Raw genomic sequence first — 13,307 nt, forward strand, 5'->3', positions numbered from 1 at the left:
TACAAAACTCTTTATGGTATTAAAATTCCTGCTAATTACCTTCTCTGCTAGTTTTGTGGACAAGGTATCTTCTAAAAAATATTTTAACTAGTTTATGCAGAGTCAAAGCAGAAAAGCTGAGTGCAAAAAGAATGCCTTTAAATAATACAGGTCCCAAAGAAGACTTGGCAGTAAAATGTATGTAATTGCAAATGAAGCTGGTAAAATTGTGTGGCATATCTTGTGCATGGTACATTTGGCTTACTTTGGTATGTCTCAAGTAACATATTGGTGAAATAGATACATAATAGATGTATGATTTTAAATGTTGTGTTTGCAAAGGTAAGTGTTTCAGCCCCTTTGTTTTGTTCATACCCTTTGTTGTCTGTTAATATTGCTTTTATTGTGTGTTTGGTAAGTCAATCTATCTGTCTAAAACTGTCCTTTGACTTGCTTTTCTTTTTCCTGAGGGAATTTACCAGCATATTACTACAATGGATATGTACATGCATATTTCAGAGAGCACAGTGTCTCCAAGCTAATTGAACTTGTAAAGCAGTCCTAAGGTGGCATAAAAAACCTGTAAGTACTGTGTATATGCTGATATAGAAACAAATCACACAGGTTTTCTGTTCCATCTCACTTTGAAGTTCTTTGTTAGCATGGGTAGCCTATGGTTAAAACATAGTAACTACACTGTCTACACTGTTCTTTAGGAAAAAAAAAAAAAATTGTGATGTTTAAGAGATAAGCCAATGTGTGAGGAGAATTTTTTTAAAAAATATTATTAGACAAGGATATTCATGGCAGCAATTAACAAGAATAGAGTTTTCACTACTTTCTGTCTTTCACTACTTTCTGTGTTTCACTACTTACTGTGTTTCTGTGTGACTGCTCTTCATCATTGGAAGCTTGGATCCTGGTGAAGGAAATGCTGCAAGCTAGGGTTTCCCTTGGTCTCTAAAACGTGATCCATTACTGATTCTAGAACCATGGTCTTGTAGTTCTGATGTTGCAACCAGGAAAGTGTGTATAAAATACAAGTTTACAACCCAGAGATGCTGCTCTGCTAACCTGGTTATCAAAGGTGTGGATGGATGGTTGTTTCAGTACCTCGTGTATTTCTGAAAACAAGGTCACCTGGGAAACAAGTTCCTAAGAGCTTTGATTTTGTTTGCAGCTTTCACGAAAATGTCGGAACTGTGAAAAGTTACTGTAAGACAAGAACTAGCCTGCATTTTCTTGATTGTATGCAGTGTGAAGTGAAATTGGGGTGGGAAATTGAGAGGGTATGTGGTGGGTATTAAAACACAAGGATAGATGAAATTAAGAATGCTCCAGAGTTGCAAACTTAAATTTTCCTAACCTCTTAAAACATGTAGAGCTATTGATTAAAAAGATTAATTTAATTTACAATAGCTCTTTTTACTGTGAATTGGACAGAGGTTGACACTAGAAGGTAACATCTTTCAAGTCTTCACCTATTATTACCTGCAATGTCTCTCAGAAATTAATTAAATTAATCTAGGTGGTTTGAATTACAGGCTATTGCTATTTTATTCCTTCACATCTGGGAAAAGTGGTAGGTATTTTCTTGGTGAAATTATATGTATTCAGTAAGAACATACATTGTCCCTGTATTTTCATGGCGCTATGCTGTTTAATAGTTCTTGTTAGTAGTACAGCTGTAAGAAGTTAATTGTCTCTTAAAACAAAAACCAAACTCGCAGTTTGTTCCAGAACAGTTCTACAGACTAACTCATAAGCATCTGTATAGTTGTGCACACAAATTGCCATGAGATGTCTGTAAGTAGTCTACTCATCCTTTATAATTGGAAAGAACAGAGGTTTTCTACATGTTAAAAATCGGAAAAGTCTGCAAGAATGTAATCATTTATAAACAGTTTCAAGATAAGAGCCCAAAGCTCAATCATCTTTAGAGGTTGCCATCTAATTGAAAATAAGTGTCAGTGTTTGGCTTTTAAATAAAACATTGTTACCAAGAATTGTTTAGAGGCAAGTGAGTAGAGCAGAACAAGTAATGGCAAAATTAACAGTTCTGGTTTGTTTTCACTGGTGCCACTGGCAATGAATTCAACAGCAGTTTGGGCTCTCAGCTGGTTGCTAAATTAACTGTTTGAAGAATGCAAGTTTAAATTTTGTCCTTTTCCTACTTGGGCAGCTGGAGTGTAGTTTATTCAAGAGGCACTTAACCAACCTTGATATCTTTGTCAGTGCTATTGGGCACTTTTGTCCTTGTAGGACAGCCTCCCTGGATTCACAACTTTGTTGTGAAATAGAGCAAGTAGAGCCAAGGTTTAAGGTCCTTCCTTGGAAGTTTGATAGGAGCCTCTTAGCTGACCAAAGCTGGGTTGTTTCTTCAGTGTGGTGCTGCTCATGTGCAGCCATTTGTCCAGAATGACATCCCATCCAGAGCTGAGATGTTCAGCACGTCTCTTCCTTTCCTGGCTTCTGTGTGTATGCTGTTGCAGAGCGCTGCAATCGAAAGTATATGATCAAAACAATGAAAAAGTGGAGTTATTGCCTCTCCAGTAACCGGAGAGCTGAACTTGTCTGTGCTATTCTTGTACTATGTAAAAATGAGTGAAATCACCCTGTGCTGGAAAAGGCATAGTTAAAGATAGGTCAGGCCAAGCATGGGTCCTGTGTTACAGAACATTCTGCTTTTAATAAACCAGTAAGAAACAATTTTGTGAGCACCTGCAACCCTTGTAGCATAGGCTGTGTCACCGAAGGTGCAGTGCTTGGTGCTAGATCTGACCGTGCTTGGGCTGGCAGAGTTCTCAGCCAGAGTCGGGTGAGCTTTCTGCTCAGGGAACTGCAGCCTGTGTGTTCACCAGACTGTGATCACAAAGTATTACTGCATGTGACCACCACACGCGGAACCTGGGGTGATACCGAGGACTTCTTTAAACTAATCTTAAAAAATAGGTGCGATAGTAGGAGTTGGACTTCTTTTCCAGCCCTGGTGCTTTCATGATTCGGAGTGAGTGAGCAGAGCACGGGTCAAGGCCGGCACGGGGAACTCGCGTTCGAGCGTCTCTGGCTTGACATTGCCCGGGGCAAGGCCGCGGGAGGCACGTGGCGCGGCGGGCAAGCGCCCGAGCCGGGCGGCGATAAGGAAAGAGCAGAAGCTGAGGCGCGGGATTTATCGCGGTAGGCTGGGCTCACACTCCCCGGGCAGCGGGCCGCAGCCAGGTAGCTCCCGGCGCCGGCGGAGCCGCACCCGCGGCCTCTCCCGGGCACTGAGGGGCGGGCTCGGCCCGGGCGCAGGCGCAGGGCGGGAGGGCGGTGGCCGCGCGTGCGCGGCGGCTGGCGTGGCGCCTCCGCCAATCGCGGCGCGGGTCGTTGCGCGGCGGCCCCGCCCCCGGCGCGGTGAAGGACAAGGTGACGGCGCGGGGCCCGCGTTCAGCCTCTGCCGCAGCGGCTCCATCTTGCGAGGTGAGTCGGGGCGGCGCGGGCCGCCCGCCCGCCGGGGACCGGGCTCAGCCTCGGGGCGGCAGGACCGGCTCGCGGCTGCGGGGCCGGGGCTGGGCGGCCGCGCCGTGGCGGGGTTTTCTGGTCCCACGTCGCTCTGCTCTTCTCGCCCGCTTCAGGTCGCCATGTTCTCGTCCATCGCGCCGCTCGCGCGGCACAACCCGTTCTACGCGCCGCACTTCCAGCTGGTGCAGGACGGCGTGAGGAAGCGCCCGGCGGAGCCCGCGGAGGCCTCCGCCACGCGGCGGGGCCTGGCGGCCGCGTCCGCCGACGAAGGTGAGAGCGGGACGGAGGGGCCGCGGCGGAGGCGAGGCCCGCGGGCGTGCGGGGCTGGCGGTGCCCGCGCTGACCCCGCCGGCGCGGGCCTGTGCCCGCTAGGGCGGCGCAGGGAATGTCAGCGCCCGGCGGGGCTCGGCCGGGCCGGGAGGGGCCGGTGCTGGGCCTACGCGCCCGCTTGGAGGACGAGGAAGGGCACGGGCGGGGGAGGCGCTGGCAGAGCTTCCGCTCTCCCGGCGGTGTGTGCTGAGCAGCAGGAGGGATCCGGGTTTGTCGGGAAAGGACATCGGAAGGTTCTAGTGCGTAGTAATTACAGAGACCCCCGCAGATTTTGTCTTGGGGAGCAGAGAGCGGGTTATCTGACTCTGCATGGCCTGCAGCCTAGGCCACGGAGGTTGTAGGCCTGTACTTCTTTCATCGGTGGAGAAGAGCAGTGTCTGAGTCTGTGGATTCGAAAGACTACCTCTCCAATCCATTTTCCCTTTTTCTCTTATTTTTTTCACCAGTTTATCCGTAGCTGGGCACCTGAACATCTAGATGCGTTAGGAGTGCTTGCTGCTGTTCTTATTTTAGTTTTTTTATTTTTTTTCCTAGTTGTGGGATGTACACCAGAAAACTTGCTATTTAAGATACAGGCATGCACTTAAGAGTTAAGTGCAAGTGCTTCCTGTATGTTTCCCACTTAATTTGTTGACTTCTGAAGGTCAGACCTTGATGGTACTTGCAGTACCACAGAATGGATAAGGGTGGAAAGCACTACAATGAGTCATCGTCATCATCATTCTTATGGACTCAACTTTTTGGTAAAGCAGGGTCATCCTAGACAATCGCACAGGATTGTGTCCAGATTCTTGAATATCTCCAGGGAGGGAGACTCCACAGCCTCTTTGGGCAGCGTTTTTCAGTGCATGGTCACTGTAGTAAAGAAGTTCTTATTTTCAGATAGAACTTCCTGTGCCTCAGTGTCTGCCCCTTGCTTGTGTCCTGTTGCTTGGCACCACTGAGAAGAGCCTGGTCCATCCTCTTGACACTTCCCAAAAACAGTTACAGACAATGATGAGGTCCATTTTCAGTCATCCTTTCTTGAGGCTGAACAGACCCAGTTCCTTCAGCCTTTCCTCATAAATGAGGTGTTCCAGTCTCCTCATCATCTTTATCACCCTCCCCTGGACCTGCTCCAGGAGTTCCATGTCTGTGTTGTACTGAGGGGCCCAGGACTGGGTAGCGTCACTGGGGCTGAGTAAAGGGACAGGATCACCCTCGAGCTGCTGGCAGTGCTTTTCCTAATGCATTACAGGGTACCCTGTTGGAGTGGCCTCCTTGGCCCCAGGGGCACATACTGCTGGCTCATGGACAGCTTGGCTGTCCAGCAGGACCCCCAGCTCCTTCTGCGGAGCCATTTCCAGCAGGTTGGCCCCAGCCTTTGCTGCTCCACAGGGCTGTTCCTCCCCAGGTACAGGACCCTACATTTGCCTTTGTTGAACTTAACTCAGTTCCCCTGTGCACGCCTCTCCAACCTATTGAGGTCCATCTGAAGTGGAGGTGGATATTAAAATTCTAATTCTTTTAAGCTGCCAATAACTTAAAAGTGTCTCTCTGGTTTTACTTGGGGGGAAAAAAAAGTAGGAATTACTTTCAGCAAGCTACCTCTTCTGAGGTACTGTGATTACTGCAGTATTTCAGTGGAGTTGCATGAACATTTATGTAATACGTGAAAGAGCGGTTAGGTTTGACGAACTCTTCAAGAAATTATTTGTGGCTTTCAGTGTAGTAATCCTGCTGCCAGCTAACTAAAGCCCTAAATCACTCTTTGGTATGCTAAATATATTCAGTAGGTACACTTATTTCTTTAAAGTATTATGCTTAATCTTTATCCTGTTTGTTGGCAATTGTGCTCAAAGGTGGCCAAAGTTTTTCAATCTTTATAATCTTTTCTGCTGAGTTTATCATTTCACGTACCCAGTTGGTTCTCTGGCCTTTGTGTTGAGAACTTAACACGTTGCAGGAGATATCTGAACTTGCACAAGGTCACACAAAGTCAGTACAAACCACACGACCTTCTGAGATCAGCTCAGGGCATCAACCACAACAGCGCTCAGAGACCAAGTATTTTATGACTGGCTCATGGAATTTGTCCTTGTTAACGTGTAGGATTGGAAGCAGAGATATAGCAGAAATAGTTACGATGTAGCTGTCTCAACAGAGTAGATATATTTTTATGCCATATGTATAATTTGTGTGCCTTAAGGGTATTTGTCTTAAATCATTACCTGTGTATGTTAGAATGAATTTCTTGTCCTCTGTGCAGCATGTTCAGCTGTTTTTTAGAATTTTTTTAGAAAATTTGACTCTACTTCTGAAATAAAAAGTCCAAGATCATCTGTGGCTTTAATTTCCTAATACTACTGTACCACTACAAACCTAGGCACCTCTAAAGAGCTCAAGCCTAATTGATACTGGCTTTTTTAATTACTGTACTTGAATACCAGGCTGGCAGGGGAGTCTGAATAACACTGTAATCCAGCACACACATAAAACTACTTTTCTCTGGCTACTGTAATGGTCTGTCCCTGTCATTTGAGGAATATGACTTTAAATTACTGTAAAGAAGGCCGTGTGAGCAAACAGTTCGGAGATCTGGCAGCATGGTAGCTGCTGTGGTGCTGTTGGCCAAAGACACAGCTAGACAGAGCTGGCCCAAACAGACCTAGAGTCTGTTCTCTGATTACACCTGCCTGATCTGTGTGTGTTTAACCAGCCATTCTAGAAAGAACAGACTGTTTCTGCTGTCTGCAAATCTGCTAGCCAAGCTATTTTTGAGCTATGTGTAAGTCCCAGACCAGCATATTTACAGTCTTTAGCAGTGTCTCAATTAAAAATAAGTTATTCTGATAACTGATTTTTAGCTTTTAACTTAGGTTCACTATGGCATCTGTGGTTTGATACTATTGTTTTAAATAAATAAAAACTTTTTGTTGTTGTTTGGGCAATTTTTAAAAATAAGGTAAAAATATAAATACCAAATGTTATGTAAAATCTGGAGCATTTGTGGGAAGGAGTTCCTTTAAAATTTATATTAGTCATAAAGTTATGAGCTGGATAAGCCTGCTAGTGTTATCTGCTGCTCTGCTGGTGCTGTTGAACATCAGTGTCAGCTTCTGTTGATGTTCATAAAGGAATTCAGAAGCAGAAAGATGGCAAAGAAGCTCTGCATAAGATAGGCTTTTGCTGTCTTAGTTTTCATTAGTGTTTCTTGGAGATACTTCTTACTAAGTTGGAACACTTTAATGTCTGTTCCATTATATTGAAGCGACACCGGTAATTTTAGTAGCAAAAAATTGTTTTTCTACTTTAGAGAATATTTTTTACATCGTGTATTATTTTCTGTATGCATATTCAGTATATTAGTTTTGCTTTTGCTTGTATTTTTAAAATATTGAGCATAGTAGCAGAACTGTGCTGCTACTTTATGCATATTTTTTACTGTTCATTGTAAATTTGAGTGTTTCTTGTTTGCACTCACTCATAGCCTCTGTAGCTTCTCCAAAAATGAAAGAAAATGGATTCTTTTTTTCTAGCTCCAGTAACTTTGTTGTATAGGAATATGTGAAAATTAATAACTTATTCTAAGATTGGATGGTTTTATACACTGTATATACACTGTATATAGGACAGTGCATATAAAGTATCTCTTGATTAAATGTGACCTGAAAGATTCTTTAATGAACCTTGTGTATTCAAGGATATTCAATGGGGCGATAAATAGCAATCTGCAGTTTCATTAAATAAGCTGTATACATGTGAGATTCTGTATTTGAAAGACAGTTTACAAAAAAATCTGTGTAAATAATCTGAGAAGTACCTGAAAATATATCTGCATATCTCCAACACCAATATTATAGATTTTTGTAGTCTCTACTTAAATACAGAAGTTAAACAGTCATAAAATATTTAACAAAAGAAGCTTTGTCTTTTGAGTACTAGAGGAATAATATTCTTCTTATTTCCTGGATATAAGAAATTGTTGGACATTGTAACTTTCAGTCATAGTTTCTGCTAGTAACTTCTGGGATTAATTTCTGTAGTTTTAGTGTGCTCTGAGCTAAAACTTCAGTGTTTCTTCCTTTGCGTATTTAAAGGAACAAATTCAATTTGGAAGGCTTAGAATCAATTCTTGTCAGTCCAAAATGTTTTAAAGCAGAAGAATAATTTTTCATTATAACACTATATTCAAATAAGATTCAAATAAAATGGGAGATTATTTCAGTTTAATACTTTTGAGAAAGTAGCACTTGGTTTTGTTTCTTTTCTGATCGTTGTTACCATTTATGATTGATCATATATATGTAATTTCTTCCAATTAACTAGAATACAGCTGTGCCTATGGCTCAAACAGATTCTTTGTCCTTTGTGGCCTTGGTGGGATTATTAGCTGTGGAACAACACATACGGCACTGGTTCCTCTAGACCTGGTTAAATGCAGAATGCAGGTTTGTTCTGCATGTTGCTATGTGATGACAGAGCATGTTCAGTGTGGTATATTTAATTACTAATGAAACGGAGGCATAAACTATACCCTGGACATGGCTGTCCAACAGTGCATGGAGTTTATATAAAAGCATGGTGTGTCTTTATTTTTTGCTGCAGAATACAGTTGTGAATATGGCTCGCTCAAGTTTTATGCTCTCTGTGGCGTTGGTGGGGTCCTAAGTTGTGGCCTGACACACACTGGTGTCGTACCTCTGGATTTAGTGAAATGTCGTATGCAGGTTTGTATAAACTTAAACATTTCTTGAAGTTCTATTTTATGTCTAGCCAGCATATTAAGAGTTAGCAGTAGGGATGTAATCTTTTGTGGATAGAAGAAGCAAGTAAACTTGAATGCTGCTTTATCACATCTACTGCTGTAAGACTAGCAAAATGCCACTTTCAAGAGAAGTAAAGGTATTACGGATAATCTGGACACGTTATTTTTGGCAGCATTTGACACACATTTAACTGACTGTTGGCTAAAGGGCATCCACCACAGAGTTACTCTGCTGGCTGGTTGGCTGTCCAATATTATTCCAGTGCTTTTGTAGTAAGGAAGTAGTATCTTTTGGATCTGTGTTTTTTAGCCTGGAGTGACATGCATGTGTAATTTGATCCATTAACACCATGGATATCAATGCACGCCTTGTGGATTGGATATTTTCTAATGCTGTTGCTTTGAGCAGAGTGGCTAAAACTTGATTTAAAATCATGAAGGCCATTGGTGCTTGCAACTGCTTTCCTTGAAGTGGTTTTAGATTAATCTGTAAAGGAGCATCGTTGCATTGCACTTGTGACACATTAAAATAATTTTGTGAACAGTCATGGATGAAAACATACTAATGGATTTTTTTCAGGCAAATCTGCAAGAATGAAGCACATTAAAGCACTCCTGTACATTTCTGGAAATACAGTAGTTAATGGTTTCCCTGTTGCATAGGCTGATTATAAAAACGGCCATTATGTAATTACAGAACTCCTGAAATTAGGAGGGAACTATGAATTAATCAGACCTCCTTGTCATGCTAGGAGTATGCATATGCTATTCTTCAAAACTGTGTTCTGAATCTCCTTTTTTTGAGGTTTACCAGAGAGATTTTTTTTCACATTCTTGAAAGCATCTGAAATTCTAGTCTCAGACTAGGAAATCTTTAACACATCAGACATGCTCAGTGTGGGCTACCAGTTTTGGTTTATTATATGGTCAGGGTGGTGGTACTTCCCTTTCCCTCTCCAGCAGTTAGAGGGAGGTTCAGGATGGGCATTCCATGTGGATTCCAGGTGTGATCTTGTAAAAACCTGTCAGCATTTATCTCTTTACAGATCCAGTACAGAGCATGTTACTAATCCTTCCTAAGTTTTCCAGGAAGAAACCTGTTGCCTGCCCTCTCATGTCTTTTTAAGAAGAGGTCACCTTTGCCATGGTTTAACTGAAACTAGGACACCTGTTACACACCTAATAACAAAGCGTGGTTCTGACTTGAGCATAGTCCCATTTTACAATGCCTGATTAAATATCCAATTTTCTAAAATTATGTCTCTTTCTAAAATTGACACATTTAGGTGAACTAGATCTCAAGGATGTTGTTCCTAGACTGCAAGACAAAATACCAGTCAGTGCAGGTTGGCCTGCATGTTTTGTAGCTCTTTCTGAACACTTTGATGGCCATCCAGTTTGGCATCTTCCTTTTTATCCTTAGAGGAGCTGTTGGAGATGTCAAATATGAAAAGTACCAGTGCAGTGGGATGTGACATATTTACCTGTTGAAAAGTTTCTGCTAAATTACTTCGTTTCACCCAAAACAAAATTATTCAAGTCAGTGTGTGTTAAATTTCTGATAAGTTAATAAAATCTCACTCAAAATTTTATGGGCAGAAGACAGTTAGTGTGTAGCCTTTATTGCCAAGTCAAAGTACAGGTGTGGTAGTTTTTGAGTACTCTTTGCTCCGGTTTGCTCCATCTGTCTTAGTTCAGACTGTGTGGAGAGATCACACAGGAGAAACAACCTTCTCTGATTAGTAATCACGTGAATCATTAGGTTTCTGGCAGTGCTTGGGTGTACATAGGTTGAGTGTGTAAAGTAGATGAGATTGCTGACAGGACCTGTTAAATATTTTAAAAATCTGATCTATACATAGTTGTACCAGTACACCACTGACAATGTTAGAACAGCAATTTCAGTAAGTCTTTTCCTTACAGTTGTATTGTTAATTTGGAGAATTAAAGTGAAACAAAATTCAATTTGGTGATTTCTGAGTATTGAGGAACATACTCAATGTTAAATGGCTGTTAAAATAAGTCAGGGTTTGAGACTAGCAAGTAACCATTAGTGTAACTTTGTGGTGTGTCCAGGGAATTATAGGAAACCTGCTGTCTGAGAATACAAAAATTTAAAATTTTGGATGGGGGTGTGAGAAGGAAATTAGTAAGCTATATCAGACATTTAACTGTCTGCTCTTTTTAGGTTGATCCCCAAAAATACAAGAGCATCTTCAATGGATTTTCAGTGACAATCAATGAAGATGGTGTTCGTGGCTTGGCTAAGGGCTGGGCTCCAACTTTTATTGGCTATTCCATGCAAGGGCTTTGTAAATTTGGTTTCTATGAAGTTTTCAAAATCCTGTATGGCAACATGCTGGGAGAGGTAAGCCTTAAATGTTTTTTCTAAAGCTATATGTCTGCAGCATACCAGTATTAGTGATAAGGAGTAATCACAAAAGCATGACTCATTAATAAAAATGTGTGTTTCGATTCCTTTCAGGAAAATGCCTACTTGTGGCGTACTTCGCTATATTTAGCTGCATCTGCCAGTGCGGAGTTTTTTGCTGACATTGCTCTGGCTCCAATGGAAGCTGCTAAAGTTCGTATTCAGACACAGCCTGGATATGCAAACACTCTACGGCAGGCTTTACCCAAAATGTTTGCAGAAGAAGGCATCTGGGCGTAAGCATCCCTTCTTTTTAATTGACATTCTTGATTTTTCAGTACATTTTGTTAATGAAGAACTGGTGCTATAACTAATTCTGGCCTTAGCTTGTAATACTTTTTGTCCTTGTATTTCAAGATAAGAACTTACATACTTCAAGTGATCTGTGCTGAACTGACTGTTAATTCCACATGCTCCTTAGATCCATCTTTGTGAGTATCTTTGTGCTGAGTTCTGCTGGATAACTTCAGTTTCTAGCAGTTCCAGTCAGAGATGCTCAGCAACTTTCTGGTTGTACAGTCAAAGATGCTTGAGTCATTGGCATGTGAGAGTAATCTAACTGCATGTTAGCTTTCTGTTCTGATAGAAGTGGCTGTAGATGTACAGGTCATGTTTCACTATCAGGACTTGGCTGGTATGCAGACATTACCCTTACTGCACTGGTAGTATCAGTACTACATTGCTGCAGTGTATTGTAACCTGAAAAGTGACTAAAGAAACTGCTGTGCAGCCTGGGGATCAGGAAAATTTCAATTGGTGTTGCTGTTTGAAGGTAGTACTTAGGAATTTAAACAACTCTAATTTCTGTAGGTACTGACAGCATTACAGGGTCAATATCTAGAAGTATAGCAGCAATGAATAAGCTGATTTATTTCAGGTTAGAAATACACTTTAAATAATGAAGAAAATGAAACTGAGATTGTCTCTTCTCCGATTAAGTTTCTATAAAGGTGTTGCTCCACTATGGATGAGACAGATTCCATACACAATGATGAAATTTGCCTGCTTTGAACGTACTGTTGAAGCTCTCTACAAGTACGTTGTTCCCAAGCCACGAAGTGAATGTACAAAAGGAGAACAGCTGGTGGTCACATTTGTTGCAGGCTATATTGGTAAGGAATCTTCAAGTTCTACACTTCATTAATGGATTACTGCAAATCTAGAGACCTGTTGCTTTTCAGAGTATTAACTGAAAAGTGACATTAGCAGATGTCACTAACATGGGAGAGCTTAGCTGCAACTTTAAAATGTGCAGGGGAAATAACTATAAAATCAATATTTTAGGGGAAAATGGGTCTGTAATAGGATGCTTCTCTTAACTGCTCCTATATTGTTACCAGTATTGATGGCCAGATTTAAAAACTGCAGCTGATTTCAGTGAAAATTTGCATCTTTCTCAGTCTTGGGAATCTTTGGATGGAAGGGGGGAATTTTCAATATCCAAAGACTCAGAAGTTTTTTCTGGCTGTTCTCTTCTGTTAGGAAGTTTCAGCTGGTTGTACTTAGTGTACACAGTAGTGGTACAGCTAAATCACCTCAGAACTAATGTCAAATTATTCTTTCAGCTGGTGTGTTCTGTGCAATTGTTTCCCATCCTGCTGACTCCGTGGTGTCTGTGTTGAACAAAGAAAAGGGCAGCTCAGCTTCACAGGTTCTTATGAGGCTTGGATTCAAAGGTACATTCTTTCTATGTATTTTGAATCAAGTGTTTCTGGTGTTTAGGGGAGGAGGTATTTTTTCATGCCATTTTATGCTGCTCATGCTTTATGGTTTGCTCTCCAGGTGTATGGAAAGGTCTGTTTGCTCGTATCATTATGATTGGTACCCTGACTGCACTACAGTGGTTCATCTACGACTCTGTCAAGGTTTATTTCAGACTTCCTCGCCCACCTCCACCTGAAATGCCAGAATCTCTGAAGAAGAAGCTTGGTCTAACTGAGTAGACAACTCATGGACTGACTGCTGGCTGATCCAGTGATGAGTTTCATGAAACTTTTATATATTTGACTATGTAGAAAACAAACTATACAATGTCATTATTGGTTATGCCCTCATCTTACCTGAGGGTTTAAATTCTACCACTGTCATTTGCCTGAAATAAATGAGAAACAGAGTGCTTAGTGTCCGTTTACTACTGCATATGTAAGCTTCATTTCATAGTAGCAAATACCTCAAATACTCTCCTGGCTTCCCCCTCTCCCACCCAAAAAATTAAAAAAAAAATACCCTCTTCTACACTTTAGAGAAATATTACTCTTCCACTTAAAATTAGGTTTGCACTGTTTTCCAGAGAAGTGCCAAGAACCTGTCCTTGCA

At 41.7% G+C, this 13,307-nt stretch overlaps 1 protein-coding gene and 1 non-coding gene across 3 annotated transcripts; both read left to right on the forward strand.

Moving 5' to 3' along the window:
• Positions 1-3,312: 3,312 nt before the first annotated feature.
• SLC25A3 (solute carrier family 25 member 3) lies at positions 3,313-13,105 on the forward strand. Of its 2 annotated transcripts, none has more exons than XM_041409778.1 (8): positions 3,313-3,441; positions 3,597-3,753; positions 8,122-8,243; positions 10,749-10,928; positions 11,046-11,227; positions 11,931-12,103; positions 12,557-12,667; positions 12,774-13,105. In XM_041409778.1, exons 2-8 carry the CDS (start codon positions 3,603-3,605, stop codon positions 12,932-12,934), a joined length of 1,080 nt encoding a protein of 359 aa, XP_041265712.1. In that variant the 5' UTR covers positions 3,313-3,441; positions 3,597-3,602; the 3' UTR covers positions 12,935-13,105. The 2 variants fall into 2 exon arrangements, with proteins under 2 accessions (XP_041265712.1, XP_041265713.1); XM_041409779.1 differs by lacking the exon at positions 8,122-8,243 and adding an exon at positions 8,401-8,522.
• On the forward strand, positions 11,399-11,638 carry LOC121338683. The gene has a single exon (XR_005953068.1). It is a non-coding gene; the product is annotated as a small nucleolar RNA SNORA53 (small nucleolar RNA).
• Positions 13,106-13,307: the final 202 nt, after the last annotated feature.

Source organism: Onychostruthus taczanowskii, unplaced genomic scaffold (assembly GCF_017590055.1).
Source record: "Onychostruthus taczanowskii isolate IOZ18803 unplaced genomic scaffold, ASM1759005v1 scaffold31, whole genome shotgun sequence".
NCBI classification, from domain to species: Eukaryota; Metazoa; Chordata; class Aves; order Passeriformes; family Passeridae; genus Onychostruthus; species Onychostruthus taczanowskii.

Bases quoted from the DNA above. Each gene is read 5' to 3' on its own strand.
- SLC25A3 (XM_041409778.1), top strand. From the start codon at position 3,603: ATGTTCTCGTCCATCGCGCCGCTCGCGCGGCACAACCCGTTCTACGCG. The intron at 12,104-12,556 runs GTAAGGAATCTT...TTATTCTTTCAG, and splicing joins ATTTGTTGCAGGCTATATTG to CTGGTGTGTTCTGTGCAATT. The intron at 12,668-12,773 runs GTACATTCTTTC...TTTGCTCTCCAG, and splicing joins TATGAGGCTTGGATTCAAAG to GTGTATGGAAAGGTCTGTTT.